Source organism: Physcomitrium patens, chromosome 3 (assembly GCF_059467195.1).
Source record: "Physcomitrium patens ecotype Gransden chromosome 3, ASM5946719v1, whole genome shotgun sequence".
Lineage (NCBI taxonomy): Eukaryota > Viridiplantae > Streptophyta > Bryopsida > Funariales > Funariaceae > Physcomitrium > Physcomitrium patens.
In genome coordinates, this window is record NC_143412.1 from 13,973,906 (window position 1) to 13,990,329 (window position 16,424).

The 16,424-nt window shown below is 38.1% G+C and overlaps 2 protein-coding genes across 3 annotated transcripts; one reads left to right on the top strand and one right to left on the bottom strand.

Annotated features, from left to right (window-relative positions):
• Positions 1–9,877: 9,877 nt before the first annotated feature.
• On the top strand, positions 9,878–11,768 carry LOC112279278 (uncharacterized protein At1g05835). The gene is made up of 2 exons (XM_024513549.3): positions 9,878–10,238; positions 10,891–11,768. Exon 2 carries the CDS (start codon positions 10,965–10,967, stop codon positions 11,505–11,507), a length of 543 nt encoding a protein of 180 aa, XP_024369317.1. The 5' UTR covers positions 9,878–10,238; positions 10,891–10,964; the 3' UTR covers positions 11,508–11,768.
• Positions 11,769–12,115: 347 nt separating this feature from the next.
• LOC112279277 (zinc finger CCCH domain-containing protein 17) lies at positions 12,116–15,501 on the bottom strand. Of its 2 annotated transcripts, none has more exons than XM_024513548.3 (7): positions 14,600–15,501; positions 14,338–14,442; positions 13,894–13,995; positions 13,523–13,642; positions 13,257–13,337; positions 13,014–13,123; positions 12,116–12,771 (listed from the first exon to the last, which is right to left on the bottom strand). In XM_024513548.3, the coding sequence occupies exons 1-7, from the start codon at positions 15,362–15,364 to the stop codon at positions 12,624–12,626; spliced, it is 1,431 nt and encodes a 476-aa protein (XP_024369316.1). In that variant the 5' UTR covers positions 15,365–15,501; the 3' UTR covers positions 12,116–12,623. The 2 variants fall into 2 exon arrangements, with proteins under 2 accessions (XP_024369316.1, XP_024369315.1); XM_024513547.3 differs by having other exon boundaries at positions 13,894–14,040.
• Positions 15,502–16,424: the final 923 nt, after the last annotated feature.

A 16,424-nucleotide genomic window follows, 5' to 3' on the forward strand; every position in this document is an offset into this window, starting at 1 on the left:
TGGAATCCATCAAAGTAAAAGAACTCACAATGGATTATGTCACGGCAAGACTTGTCCATGAAGTGACTAAGAGAAAAGAAAAAAAGCCCCAAAGTGAGGATTCGGCTCTCTTTTCAAGGCAAGGCAAGAGGAGTCATTCCAACCAACGTGGCAATGTGAGAACTTGCTTCATTTGTGGAAAACTAGGTCACTTTGCTCGAAATTGCTACAAGGCTAAGAAAGGAGATAGAGAAAGTGCAAACAATGCTCGTGATGAATATAGAGGTGATGATTATACATTCATGGCAAGTGAAGGCACTTCCATGGCTGCCATGTCTAAGTGGATCATTGATTCTGGTGCCACCAAGTACATGACTCCATACAAGCATTCATTTGACACTTATGAAGAGATTCCAATAACAAATATCCTCATGGGAGACAATGGCATAATACAAGCTATTAGAATAGGCTCCATTGTTATAGAGATTGTTGTGAAAGGCCAAACCAAGAGGATCAGATTGAAGGACGTCTTACATATGCCAAAGATGAAGAAAAACCTCCTCTCAGTAAGTAAACTTGTTTCACATGGTTGTAAAGTGTAATTTGATAAGAATGGGTATTTTTTGAAGACATTGAAAGGAGATCATATTGCAAAGGGCTTTAGAGATGGCAACCTCTACTTCATCAAGTGTAAGAAGGTGAATGGAGTTGAAGTGGCAGTATTTGCTGAATTTCCTCAAGATCAAGACAAGTTTGGCATTTGGCATCGACACATTGGTCATTTGAATGCCAAGAGCATGAAGGAGCTCCAATCCATGGTAAGTGGCTTACATCTTGATCATATAAGCCACAATGCTATGATACTTGCTTATGAAGGTTGTATTCAAGGCAAACAACAAAGGACCTCATTTCCAAGTGGAGTTGCAACACGTGCAACCAAGTTATTGGAGATTGTCCATTCTGATGTTTGTGGACCTATGAAGATGCCATCAATAGGAGGTGTAAGGTATTTTGTCACATTCATTGATGAATTTTCAAGGAAAGTATGGATTTTCATCCTCAAAGCAAAGAGTGAGTGTTTCACTAGGTTTAAGGAGTTTAAGGCACTTATAGAGAAGCAATGTGAATGCAAAATCAAGGTACTACGTATAGACAATGGAGGTGAGTATATGTCAAAGTAATTCAATGATTTCTTAAAGTTGTATGGTATTACAAGACAAACCTCCACTCCTTACACTCCACGGCAAAATGGAATTGCTGAAAGAGCAAATCAGACCATTGTGGAGATGGCAAGGAGTATGCTTCATGTACAACACCGTGGACATGACTTTTGGGCGGAAGCAGTGGTGAATGCAATATACACAAGAAATAGGTGTCCTACAAGTGCACTTACATCAATGATGCCGGAAGAAGCTTGGAGTAGGAGAAAACCTTGTATTTCTCATATGATGACCTTTGGATGCATAGCATATGCAAAGATACCAGATTATATGAGATCAAAATTTGATGCAAAAGGTACAAAATGTGTTTTTGTTGGATATTGTGAAGGTACAAAGGCTTATAGGCTCATGTGTTTGGAGACTAAAAAGATCATCAAAAGTCGTGAAGTTGAGTTTTTGGAGCACAAGAGTGCTTGTGAGTACTTGAAAATGTGTTAAAGTGGGAGTAATGGTGTGTTTGCAGACACATCTTCAAATTCAGCAAAGAAGGAAGAAGACAAAGTCAATGATGGTTGTAAAGGTGGAAATGAAGATGAAGAGACAAAGAAGGTGGATAAGAAGGCCTCTACAATTGCTAAGACCAGCAATGAAGAGCATGAAGATGTTGATGATGATGGTGATGAGGATTATGAACCTTTGAGTGAAAAAAGACTATCTTCAAAAGAAAAGAAGGTTGGAGGTGACCATGGAGTGCAACAAGTTGAGTCTTCTTCAAATGAAAGGAGATATCCTTTGAGAGATAGAAAACAACATGGTGAATGGTAGAAGGATCATATTTTTCCTCAAGTAAGTAAAGAATATGTCAATGTTGTATTTCTTGCTGATCCGTTGAGTTTATGTGATGCAATGAAGTCCACGGATGCTATGAAGTGGGAGAATGCTATGGAAGAAGAGTACAAATCACTCATGGACAATGAAACATAGGAATTGACTCAACTTCCACCAAATCGAGGTTCAATTGGTTGTAAGTGGGTGTTTAGATCCAAAAGGGATGCAATGGACAATATTATGAGGTATAAGGCAAGATTGGTTGCCAAAGGCTACTCACAAGTTGTTGATATTGATTTCAATGAGGCATTTGCTCCCGTGGCCAAATTCACCACTATTAGAATCATTGTGGCAATTGGGGCAGCAATGGACTTGAAGATGCACCAAATGGATGTAAAGACGGCTTTATTGAATGGAGAATTGGAAGTAGACATCTACATGGATCAACCTCAAGGATTTGTTGAAGAAGGCAAACAACACCTTATGTGTAAGTTGAAGAAATCCTTGTATGGGCTGAAGTAATCATCAAGGACATAGTACCAACGTATCGACACCTTCTTTGTGAATGAAGGATTTGTGAGGAGTGAAGCTGATCATTCCATGTATGTGATGCAAACAAAAGCCTTCTTGCTGATTGTTATTCTTTATGTTGATGATTTAATCATTTTGACCAATACTTTAAAAAAGATGGATTGGTTGAAGGCAAAGTTAGCAAAAGAATTTGAAATGAGTGATTTGGAAGAGCTCCACTATTGCTTAGGAGTAGAATTTGTGAGAGATCAAGCTAAGAAGATCATTACATTGAGTCAAAAGAAGTACATTGAAGAAGTGTTGAAACACTTCAACATGGAAGAGTGCAAGTCCATTGGAACACCTTTGGAGGCAAATTTGAAGTTGATGAAGCTCACGGATGAGGAATTTGTTGAAGTTGAAGAAAAAATGAAAGATGTTCCATACAAGGTAGCAGTAGGCTCACTTGTGTATGCAATAGTTGGTACAAGGGTGGATCTTGCATATGCGGTGAGTGTTGTGAGTCAATACATGTCAAAGGCTGGACCAATTCATTGGGCAACCATTAAGAGGATTTTGAGGTACCTTAAAGGTACTTTGAACTTCAAATTGTGCCTTGGAGGTAATAGTATTACATTACATGGATATTGTGATGCGGATTGGGCTAGAGATGCAAATGATAGAAGATCAACAATGGGATATGTCTTCTTTGTTGGAGTGGGAGCAATTTCATGGAATTGCAAGAGACAACCAACAATTGCAAGGTCTACAATGGAGGCGGAATACATGGCAGCAAGTCATGGTGCAATGGAGGCAATATGGCTAAGACAAGTTTTAAAAGACATTAGACTTGTGCAATTGAAAGCAACTCCAATGAAGTATGATAATCAAGGATGCCTTGCTTTTGCCAAGAATCCAAAGCATCATTCAAGGACAAAACACATTGACATTCAACATCACTTCATACGGGAGAAGATTGAGATGGGAGTAATTGACATGAAATATTGTACAATGGAAGACATGCTTGCTGATTTACTCACAAAAGCATTGATGAAGGATAGACATTACAAATTGACAAAGAGATTAGGTTTATTAGCCTTTGACCAATAGCAAAGTGGGAGTATTAAAGTAAATGGAGGATAAGTTAGAAGATAAAAGATATTATCTTAGATAAGTTGCTAATGGTCAAAGGCCAGCAAAAGGATGAAGGAAAGTTACCAAGGTGGCAGCTAGGATTATAGGTGGCAGCTAGGGTTTGAAGTGGTGGCTAGGTTAAGAGGATTCTAGGATTTAGTTGGATGAAAGTATGATGAATGTTAGCCAAAATGGATGTAATCTATACCTATAAGTAAAAGGTGTTGGAAGTGAGAGGTATCTCATTCCACACTTCTCTTGTGTCTAACCTTGCTGATTTCTACTTACTTGTCTCTTGCTTATTGTGTTTCTTCAATATTCAGCTCCATAAGAATCAGATTCAGATATTCTTTTCTACCGCACAAAGAGGGAAAATTCCTCACTCTTAGACCAACATATCTCCCTCACCACCTCCCTACATGGCTTGCAAGTGAGAATAGTTGGATTGTGAGGATGTCATCTTTACCCTTTCTATGTTTTGGACCCATTGTTTTTGTTACATCTTGCAATTCATCTCTCAAAAGTTTAAAAAGCTTTCTTAAAAAACACCTCAAATTAATTGCATGGTATAAAATAAATATAATTAAATAAATAAAAATTATATATTATGTATCAAGAATAATTTCAAACATTTTTAAGATAAAATTTTCTATAATGGAACTTTGTATTCAAATATAAAACATTTGTAGACATTTGATGCTATAAAAAGCTTTTTAAATATTTAGTCCTTTTAGTTTATTATACAAATAGAAGATTATAAATTTTAAAAAAGTTTAAAATTTTAAAAAAATCTGCTTTCTCTTAATATTAATTACTTTTTTAGATTATTATTTTTTATAAAAAAAATTATAATATTATATTTAAATGATCCAAAAACTATATTATTGTAATTTATTTTGCTAAAATTCTATCAGTTCTAATTAATATTTTATTTATATATATATATATATATATATATATATTTCTTTCTTATGGCATGCATATATCTTAAAAAGATGTGCACAACTTTGTAAAAAGTTTATCACTTCTACTTTACTAAGTCAATGTTCTTTTTATCTTTTTTTATAATTTCTATGATATCTATAATTTAAAAGGGAAAAAATATTTAATAATTTTTAATACTATATCTCAAATTATAAACTACATATTATTTTATATATTGTTTTATAAAAATTATAATTTATGTAAAAATATAATTATCAAATTTAATTATTCATCAATGCTCAAAAATTTTAAAACTATTTGATTATAGTATTTGAATAAATATAAATGAATTGTAACGTAATTTGATTAGAGTTAATTTATTTTTATATATAAACATGTATATATTTAAATAATTTTAAAAAATCACCATTAAAATCATAAAAAATCTAAATTATTTTAATAATTATATTTTAAATTTATTTTTAAAATTTAAAGTCTATTTCTTTTTTTTTAATACATAATGTATTATAGAGAATCAATAATAAATTACAAAAAATATTAAACAATTAAGAAAAAATCATGCAATTGAAGTAAATCTTTGCTAAAAAAAACGTTTTTTAATGCATTTGGTTTTATGGAAATTTCTATTTTAAATAATTTTTTAACATTATTATTTTGAAGAAATTTTAAAAAAAAAAGTTACATGATTTGGGGTGTTTTACAACATATTCTTATTTTAATACAGTTGTAAAACAAATCGTAAATAAGATTACTGATGCTAAAATAGTGAGTGCTTTTTAATCAAATACAAACCATGAACTATCATAGTATTTATTGGAAAAAATTCATAATATTATTTTAATAAATTGATTATAAATTTAATAGGTATTAAATTTTTTAGATAATCATATGTGTTAAATTTAATAAATAAAAACGTTCATGTAATTTTTTAAGGTAATAAATCACAGAAAAATATTTATATATTTTTTAAAATAACCAAATATGTTTTAGTGACTACATGTTTTATTTTCAAAAAAAATCAAATAATAAAAAAAATTATCTACAAAAATAAATTGCATAATTCTTTTGTTACATAATTAATGAATTGTAAAAATAAACAGATTTTAAAACTAATTTTTTAAGTATTTGATTTAATAAATCTTCACCTAAACTTACTTCCAACCAAAAAACATACAAGATCCAAAATCCTACTTTTATTTAAAAAATTCTCTTTACACCTTAATAAAAAAAAAATAATTAATTTCAAAAATCAATAATCAAAAAATTAGTGATTAAGTATAGTAAAATTTTTCATAAATCTTTAAGAGACATAAGGTTTAAATGACTTTTTTATAAAAAAAATATAACTTCTTAAAATTTTTATAAAAATTATTTATAAAATCCAAGATATAAATTTAGAATTTTTTAATTTTATATTTAATAATTTTTTTAAAAATATAAGCAAATAATCTAGTCGGTAATGATTTAAAAATAAATATTTCATACAATAAAAATACATTAATATAAAGATATATATATATATATATATATATATATATATCATCTAACCTTAATTGCAATATTTAATTTATTCTGAGGGGTTTTTTATTTACTAAAATTATTATAGTTTTTCAAAATAATTTTTAAATAAATATAAATATTCTAAAATATCTAAATTATTTTTTTATAATTTTATACCAAAAAATGATATGTTTTCTACCATTTCTAAGTTCAAAAGTACTTAAGCTTATTTATGATATATTTCAAATCTAATTTTGGAGCACATTAAGCCTAAAATCTTTCTTCGAAAGGATCGATTTTTTTAATAATCTTTAAATAAAATAAATTCTGACAAAAATTCATAAATATGCGTTACTATGATTAATAGCTTTCAACCTTTGATATTAATATCCATATCAAACCATACAAATATCTTTAGAATGTCACACAGAGACATCTTTCAGGAGTTTTGCAAATATTTATGACAAAAATAGAGAGCACCAAATCACAATAATGTTCCAGTAGCCAAAACACAAATCAAAAGAACTTTTTTTATTTTTAGAATCACACAACAAACAGAAGAAGCGTGCACTTATTTCAGAAAGTGCTTTTACCATCACACAACATTACTGAAATATTGGCATACAATCATGTGACCATCCTGCCGTATTTGAATCATTTCTACAGTAACAATTCTGTAATAAACATGGGCTTTGAAAACATCGAATCTAGCAGAAATATCTGTAAAATTATAAAGAACAGGCAAACAATACAAAGACTGGTTGGAAATCGAAAACCATTTGCTACAGCACCTCTCATTCAGTGAGTTGGACCCGTGATTTTAACTATCCGTGGTTTCATTTAGGCAGTTTGACAATGCGCAGTGTTTCTATGTAATACTAAGATTTCAACCCTTTTCTACGGCATTTCACATTCAGTAAAATGAGATTATTGATTCAATGCCTTGATGCCGTCCAGACCTGTAGTTATAATTGGATCTCAACTAGTGCTAATATTCTCTAATTGGGTCCTATTCTAAGTGCGCTAGATCATGAAGTTTACCAGATGAAACATTCATAACGATGCTTTGCTATGTGATGAAGTAGAAAAAGGAGATCTGAATGTGAATTGTCTCTGGTGATCTCACTCAGCATGAGTAATGTTTCTCGAATCATGTTACTACCTTGTTCACGCCGACTCATGTTGTAATGCTAAACTAGGTCTTGCACAATCGGTTTCATGCCCTTGACCCCTTTCAAGATGGTGAAAGGTGGATCGAAATGACCAGAAGCAGAGAGGATTGTACTCGAACCATGTGTCCCTGAGTGTTTCGATGCCAAGAACTGGGACAATCCGTCCAACTTTCCTGTGTTGGTCTGCTTGACATGCATACGATCAATAACTAGCCAAGTGTTACTGTCCCTTCAGCATTGGCTTCTCGATGCGGTAGATCCTGTAAGGTGTGCAGAGAGCAACAGAAAGCATCCTCGTTGTCATGGAATTCGGCATTACTCCTGGTGGATGCCAGGATATGAGAATTTGTTACAGGCTGGGTGGAATGCAGTGCTTCAGGTCCTACACGAGGGAGTCAACTCATGTGGTTAGAGGGTACATTCTCGGTGTGCGTTGAATCTTATATAAGATTTTCAGACGCGGATGTCACTACAAAAAAGTGAAGGATTCCAAACTAGCAGGATCCAACGACATCTACAACCCAAGTATCTTCTACACCCCAAGTATCCGATGGAATACTTCGAGCACATCTACACCCCAAGTATCCGATGACAGTTCTTTCTACAGGAAAAGGCGAAGGTTACGCTTTGTCGATTGTATATCTATCCTTGAAGATATGGGTTACTTGCCTCACTTCCAGAAGCCTGAAACTTCTAGGTATCACAAAAAAAAAGCCTATATGACATGCCCCAACCACACAATCACAGTCAGAATTTTTGCACGAGGGATTAGAGCGATTGATGATTATCTTCACTCTCCTCTTGGGAAATCGCAGTTTTGGTTGCCTTCTGCTGAAAGATTAGATGATCCTTTCCTTTGAACCGACTTTCGATCAGTCTTCGTGGACATGAAATAAGCTGTAGGACCGCGGATTTTGAAGAATTCTAGAAGGTCGCATGCGAGTCTAAATATGTGGTACCACCCGTATGTATCGATGGCCGACGACAGCGTGAAGCCTTCTGATCTATTACCTCTGCTGGATAACCCTCCATGCGCGTTTCCATGAAATCTAAACCTCTGGCGTGGCTGTCTAGATTAAGGTCAAAATTGAGCACCCGACTTCATCACGATCTCAAATTGTTGCATTTCCGACGGCATGATTGCTATGTCCTGATTGAGAGGTAGAAGATGATCAAATACGTGCTTAATTCACTTCTTGTTGACATTTCTGTGCATGTTAAAGCACTAGTATGAAATTCTAATTAATTTCCAACAAGTTCTCGACAAGGATTCACAGGTTCGTGTTTGAGCTAGTTAGATTCACATCAACAAATTACGACTCATTTTAAATGTAAACATAGACGAAGGCTAGGACCTTATTATCATGAAGACCACCATCTCGGCGATGTTCTGGCGACCAAGGAACCACATCATCCGGGACGGATGTACTGAGAACTGTCCTGATGCGAAAATGGAACCTTGCATACTATCTGCATCTTATTCAGGAGAAGAAATATATCATTGACATCATTGTTGCGACACCTCGTGGGGACACTAGTGTTCCATCAGAACTGTCCGTAAATTTGATTGTACTAGCCAAGTTTAAAAAACACATCCACAGAATTGAAGCAATAAATAATACTCTCAGCCTGTGGGAGTAGAGATTGCGACTGCTTCTCATCATTCATTGAACGAAGGATAAGCTCAAACTACCTCAAACCAGCCAATACTTCCAGCTTACTTCAAGTTTACGTCAAGCGTCAATTCTACAGGGTGGTTGCTGGTAGAGTTGGAACAGTACACACACTGTGAAATAGATTAATCCCCGACAGAAATACTATGAGAAAGGAGCAAAATAATCACAGATTAAAGATTGTCTGCAACTTGAGCTAGGGATCAGGATGTCTCCACAAAATTGACCGATGCATCTAAGAAGAATATCCAGTGGTACTTGCACTCGCTGGTATTGGTTACAGTTGTGCTTAAGTGGGTAAATGTCCACTGCAGAGCGCCCACTTCATTAGAAGAACTCGAATGATACCAGGAAAGCACTTTATTTGAATGACAGTTTATGTGCAAATCAATCCAGTGTCATTTCCTACTAGTGATGTAGTCACCTGAATTATCAACACACGATGCATTGTGGCTTCTGTGCAATAAAATTCGGTTTAAATGCCAAAACAGTGCAACGTGCTTAGTTATGTACTTAAGGAAACTGCATCCGAGCAAGAAGATGTACTAAAGCGTAACAAATTAAATTGCTAACTTCTAGAGACCTGGTTACATATTAAAAAAAATCCTCCTCCCCTAAGACAGACTTCAGCATTGGTTCAATGTTATCAAGTCCTGCATATGAATCCTGCAACCCTGGAGGAAGTAGGCTATGGGTTCATTGTGCCCCTTTTTGAACCCCAGATACAAAAAAATCAGTCTAGAGCTTGCGGTGCCGATATTAATCAAAAGTCGGCGGCCTCTGCGGAGTGATTAGTAAGTTCAACCGAAGGAAAGTTTCTAAGCCATGCACTCAGCAAAGAAAGTTCAGACGTGGTAAATGGCATATCCATGGGCTCTGTGAAAACTCTTGTTGAAGTCACCGAAGTGGCATCTACCAGGAACCAAATAATATTCTAGGAAAGAGAGAAACATTGATCGGTTACATTGGGAGGCATTTCGTTGCAGAAGATCCCAGAACGAGCATCCACGCAATAGTCGAGCCACACAGTCAAGTGCGAGGAGAAGGCGACTACAACAGAAAGTTTGATGAATACTTACTCTCCCGGTGCTTTTGATATCCATGATCGTGATCTGTAAGCTGCCAATAGGATAAATGGGCATAATTAATTCAGACTCGATAGCTGGAGGTCACATCTCCAATGTCTCAGCAGGTGGCAGAAATCCAAACTCCGACTCTCCGCCTCATTAAAACGGATAGCTTGTGTGATCGTCCGTGTCCTTGTTCGCTTATATTCAACGGGGTTAGTAGGATTGGCGATCTCCTACTGGCATAATCGCTGGGCTTATCATCTCCTGGTGTGCTGTCGAATCCGAATGTACCAGCATTACTTGATATGTGTAGTGTTCAGTCTGCTCATATGATTGTTATTGATTGTTACAAGAGTCGACTTCATGAGCTTCTTTTGCTTTGTGCTGATGTATGTGAATACTGTCTGTTGATCATTCAATAAACTTTAGATGAACCCAGTAGTTTTCGTCGTATGGTTCATGGTCTCGAAACAATTCAACAATCTTGCGTAGGTTCTGTAATGTCAAGAGCCGCATAATATCCAGCGTTAGCGAATCTGTTTTGTTAGTTCACGTTCTGGGAGACACCTCTTCCTAGATAATTCGTCAAACTTCTATAAATTGCCTGAATGAAGATGAGACTCCAAGGTCTGCAAAGAAACTTAACCTTCTTACTGAGTGTTAGTCAAGCATTTCGGACATCTTCCATTGAGGTAGCAATGGTTACAGCAAAGATCTCCCACTTTGTGATCTTCGTCAAGTTGGATTTCGTCAACCTTGTGTCTTCAACCCAGCTGACGGAGTGAAAATGAAGATTGAGGGGTCAGGTTGTAAATTATGCCAATCTGCTGAATATAAAATTCACAGTGTCTTTGTTTTCATCATAGTTTCTGTCTGAAAATATCACAACTAATTCGTTGGATCATGTTGGCTCTAACAGGAAACGTGCGAATCTAAGTGTGAGACTTCAAATTCAAATTGCTTTCGAAGACCGAGACGTAGTCCACCGTAGTGATGGCATTGAGGACGATTGTGGTTCAACTTCTATTGCTTGTCATACTTTCAGACTGCGAGACCTGCATGCCGCAGTTGGAGTCGACCGCCGCATCAGCGAATGGCTCTGCAGTTGTGACGAAACCTGTTACCTCGCATGGCGTGGTCTTGAACGATACGTACACCACCGAGGTGCACAATGTTACAAAGACCACCACATCCCGCAGCTTGATCAGCAATCCTTGCAAAGGAAGTGATATTAAAATCAACCAAGAGGAGATATCGGGGGTGGGATTGCCTACATGGCAAGTGCGGATCATCAACGAGTGCACTAATCCCTCGTGCACCATCTCGAATGTCATAGTGCAGTGTGGACTGTTTCATTCTGGATTAATTTTGGTGAACCCCATGATTTTCAGGCGTTTGGACGCGAAGCAGGGAACTTGCATTGTCAACAATGGACGAACAATCGGCCGAATGGAAACAATAACCTTCAAATACAGAGAGATCTGGATGGAGCCGCTACGTTACAGATCTGCTCGGATCTCTTGTGTTGGTGGGTAGACTGCGCTCTCTGCCTGCAGCACTTCCTGTCTCTCCCACCACGCCCATTACCAAAGGAGCTCGAGGAATTCCACCATGGTATATAGATGTACATATGTAACCGTATTTGTAGAGAAACTTAACATGGTGATTGCACTGCCACGATTCGACTAGTTGAGTGAATCGTATTTACGGTGGTAGCGACGGCCATAGTTACTCAATTCAATAAATAATTTTCTGTGGGTCATGTTCTTTAGTGATCTGCACTTTCATTGTCCCTGATCCAAGCTCTCATGTCCTCGCAATGTCAAAGGATATTCTGGATACCGCGTGAATTAGGATGCCCTTCATTGTAAAAGGCGATCTGTTTCCGTTGCTTGAGAATATCCACAAGCTACTGCTTCGTACACAGGCGCGGTTCTCTGATGCCAAGCTAGTGGCTCACATCATAATAACAGGCACTAGGTGTAGTGCCGCAACCTAACACACATGTTTTGAGTGTGACAAGTCTAACTGCTACAATTTGAGCAAAGGTTTCTAGATAATGGGACTTGGAATTAATTAAATGCATTTGATGAAAGCGGAACTCAGTCATCCAACAAAGGAGCAACACGATTCAGGACAAGGGGTTGCTCAATGATTATTCAGACTGCTCAAAATTAGCAATCAACTTTTTTTCCGTCAGAATGTAAGGTTTTCGAGCAAATTTCTCAAGGGCAAAGCCTAATCTACCAAATTTGTGATACTCGGTGACCTTCAACCATCGTGAATGTCCACCACCTAACAATACAACCGTCGTTTGCTGCATGAGCATATCTGTGTCGACCAACTTAAATTTTGTGACTCATTACCCAACCGTGAAAGATCGATGCAATATATGATACCCCCAAGCCAAAAGTCACTAAATAATGTCTTTGAATGCATGTCGACCTGATATTCTATGTAATGATGAGCTTCTTAGCAGCTCAAATCTACCTCATACTTCAATAAATATTCTCAACTAGTGGAGTTAATCCATTTGAATTGGGGTTTGTAACTCCACTCTCGACAGTATAATGACTAATCCCTCACCGCATAAGCGGTACTCCAGACACCAAAAATCCGATTTTTTCCCGCAATCCTAAATGAAAAATGCAACTAATTCACAACTGCCTCAGGGTGGGTGTCAATCCAGCTCCACACCTTCACATCGCCACGGCTGTCTCCTGAGAACACAAGATTATTTAGACCTACTTGAAGAGCACGCACTTCTTCTCGTGAAAATAGTTGGCCACGCTCCGTAAACCTGCAAAAGCAGCAACATTATAAGTTTAATATTCACTGGGTATACAGCAAAATAGAAAAGCCATAAACCAAGAGGATAAAATTCCAAAGCATTGCAGCAACACCGACTTCGCATTTGCTAAGACATAACCTAATCCACAAGATACGTTTACCACGTCAAATGAAGTAGACAGGAATGTACTCAGTGAACCATTTAGAAAAAGTACGAAACCTATTGCAGTTAGATAAGAGACATGGACTCACGTTGGTAGATCGTACAACCGAACAATATTGTCATTGTAGGAGCAAAGTAGAACAGGCTTTCCAGCTTTGTCAGTGCACCCACACATCTTTAAAGCTCCTGCCAAAGTAATCTGCGAATAAAACGAATCAACCACACTTGTAACATGAGCGATTTCACAAGCCAAAAAAAAAAGTTCCAACAGCAAAGGCACCAACAAAAATACAACACTAATAAGCTTCAGGAAAAATGAGCTAGACACCAACATTGCGGGAATCTGATTGGTTCTCTTCCTCAGGATGTGAGAATGTCAACTCAAGTTGACCAGATGAATTTACAGACCAAATCTGAAAAATTGAACACAAAAAATGTGAGTAAATGAAGCCATAAAGGAATAACGTTACAAAAAATAGCGGCTCTGCTTGGCGTGCAGCATGCCCAGGAATATTCAGGGGAGTTGTTATCAGGTGGAGTTTAATACAATAGACAAGTATGGCAAAGAAAGCAAAGACACGGCTGGTTTCACGCTTGCCTTGATAGTACCATCCAAAGAGCACGAGAGTAGAAAGGAGTCCCAACAAAGAAGATCCATTACAACATTTGTATGGCCTTCTAGAGCTTGTACACATTGTAAAGTTGCGAACTCCCACACCTGCCAATTAGAATAAGAATATTAAGCATCCTCTCACGTTCACGTATCTGCTGCCCACTGAACTGGACTCTAACATGACGACAGTATGTACGCAGGATTAGACATATAATGTCCAGTGCAAGGTATGCACTGGATAACGATCGTGCTTGTCAAGCTCGATCTAACCCCTAAAACAAATAAATAAATAAATTTTAAAAATAATTAAAGATAAAAATAAGAAACTAGAAACATATAAGGGAAGAGGTACTTACTCGTATTGTACTGTCCATAGACCCGGAATAGAGGCGATTAGCAATCAGCATGAGTGTGACCACGGGGCCTGTGTGGCCGGACATAGATGCCGCTGGCTCAAACTGGTTGGTAGCAGCATTGAACTGCCAGATCAGTATAGTGCCGTCCTATTCACCGAAATAAAAATAAATTTAAAAAGTACAAATCGTAAAGGGATATTCGGCACAGCCAGCACACATTACACGCGAGCGACAATGTCAACTCAGAGAAACAGCTTTCGATATCACGGACAATCGCATTCTACATTGAATCCTAAATGACTTCAGAACCCCCTTTGAGGCTCCTACTGATCCTGAAACGCTCCACAAAATACACCCAACACAAAACAACCACGTCCCCGCAAAATGTGCATAGCAGTAACATTAAAACTGTTTCTGTGAATTCAGGGAGCAAAGTGGATTTACGTGGGTTCCCGCAAAAAGGAGTCCGTCGTCCGTCACAGCAAGCGCGTGCACTTGCCCCTTAGGACCACTTAGATTTGCCTGTTGTAATGTCGCCATATTTATTACCTGCCGATCCAACTCACCATGTCAGATAAAATTCAACAAAAAGCACTATACAGGTTCTTCTTCAACCCTAACACTTGAAAGAGTAAAAATACAAACATTCAATCACATATGCTGCCCAGGATTGTATCCCAAACCCTAAAGGATTTTGGAACATCACCTTAACCTCATTGGGCAATCCCACGAATAGCCAACCCTTAGCAAATATCAAGGCGCCCACATCTCCCCCCATTGGAGCGACGTTTGTACATTTCCCAGTAGTGCAATCCCACACACGTACAGACTCATCTTGACTCCCAGTGTAAAGCTGCGCATGCGCTTCCGGCAGCACAATAGCTCTAACAGCCTTTTCATGGCCATTGAGAACAGTAGTCATCTCCATATCTGGCGCTGTCGTGTGCGCGTGCAGAAAATTGCACGTATCTCCCCTCATGCAGTTCCCCTTCAACCAATACGAACATGGCTTCTGCTTGGGCGTGTGCGACCTGCCACCCTCTTGAAACCTATTGTCCCTCTGATCATGACTACCTCTACCGCTACGACCACCACGACCTCCTCTCCCCCACCTCGCGGACACATTCCTCGGACGCCCTTGGTTGCTCCCGCTAGTAAATCCTCCTCCTCCATAGCCCCAGCCTCCAGCAGGATCCCTCGCCTCCCTGTCACGATACTCATGGGCATTGTTCGACCTTTTGGCACTCCCTGCAGAGTTCCCGCGTCCAGTGGAACCAGCGTTACCGGGATGCAGCCACTGACAGTCGTCTCCTTTGACGCACCTCCCCTCTTGCCAATATCGACACACCTGCTGCCCATGCGATCGCCCTCCCGCTCCCCCACCCGACCCTGCAGCGTTCCCCGAGCGGGAGTAATTCCGCTTGCTGCCCACCCTCGTCGACCCATCGTCGACCTCCATCCCGGCCATCATCTTCCCCACCCTAATCTCTGCTCTAACCCAAAATCCCCTCCGCCAAACTACCCACAATTCCCCTTCTTATCTCATCGTACCCACACACATTCAACAATCCCCCACCTATCTGTCAGCTGTATGTCAATCCTCCTCTTCCAGCTCAAAACACACCCCCGCACACAAACAAACACACACCACACAGAACCCAGTTCACAGTCTATACGAGACACCTGAATTTCAGCTTCGGGCAACAACCCAAGTGGAATTCCGTCATGCCATCACCGGAGCGACGAGAAACGTCGCAACGGCATCGGGTTCCGATTGTGGGGCAGTGGCGGGGGCAAAGCTGAACAGAGAGTGACGGGAAGCACTGCACACGTCCTTACCACACCCTAAAACCCTAAAACCCTAGCCTTTGGCTTTTTCCACGCAGGAAGGGGAAGAGCGTTCTTCGCCCTTTTTCCAGTTCATGCATTGTTGTTGTTTTTCAGTATATATGTGTCCTTTGAGCTGAAGCGGATTGCAGCTGGGCGCCGAGAATTGGATGACCTAATGGACAAGGTTCTGTTTGTGGGTCCCCCCTGGTGTGTTGACTTTGTGCCCTTTTCTAGAAGAAAATCCCCCTCCTACTCCAAAATATCCTACAAACTAGTCGCATTTTTTATTTATTTATTTTGCTTGTTGGTACAAATGAAAAAAATTCAATTGCAGGGAGAGACTAATACAGGACCAAGCAGAACAAAGTTAAAAAAAAAAAAAAAAAAAAAAAAAACCCTGCCTAGTATTGACTGGACTAGTGACTTGACAAATTTTTATAATACATCCCAACTTATTGGATTTAAAGAAGGTGTGTTGGGCTATTGAGATGATAAGAATGTCAAATGACTTGGTTGTTAACTCTAGAGCAAATCATGCTATTGCTGCTCTATGTGCTATCAAAGTCCTCAAAGACAAAGTAAGTAGTGAAGTTATCATCTAGCATTGTAGCAGATATGTTATACCACTCCAAATGTCTATAGTCATTGAAAATTTGACATGGTTTTGCAATTGTGCACTCTAGTTATCACAAATATACTAT

What these genes read in the sequence shown, in the direction of transcription:
- LOC112279277 (XM_024513547.3), bottom strand. Translation starts at nt 15,364, where the DNA reads ATGATGGCCGGGATGGAGGTCGACGATGGGTCGACGAGGGTGGGCAGC. An exon ending in TCCTTTTTGCGGGAACCCAC is followed by an intron (nt 14,041 to 14,337) that starts GTAAATCCACTT and finishes TTCGGTGAATAG; the next exon opens with GACGGCACTATACTGATCTG. An exon ending in CTTTGGATGGTACTATCAAG is followed by an intron (nt 13,338 to 13,522) that starts GCAAGCGTGAAA and finishes TCAATTTTTCAG; the next exon opens with ATTTGGTCTGTAAATTCATC.
- LOC112279278 (XM_024513549.3), top strand. Translation starts at nt 10,965, where the DNA reads ATGGCATTGAGGACGATTGTGGTTCAACTTCTATTGCTTGTCATACTT.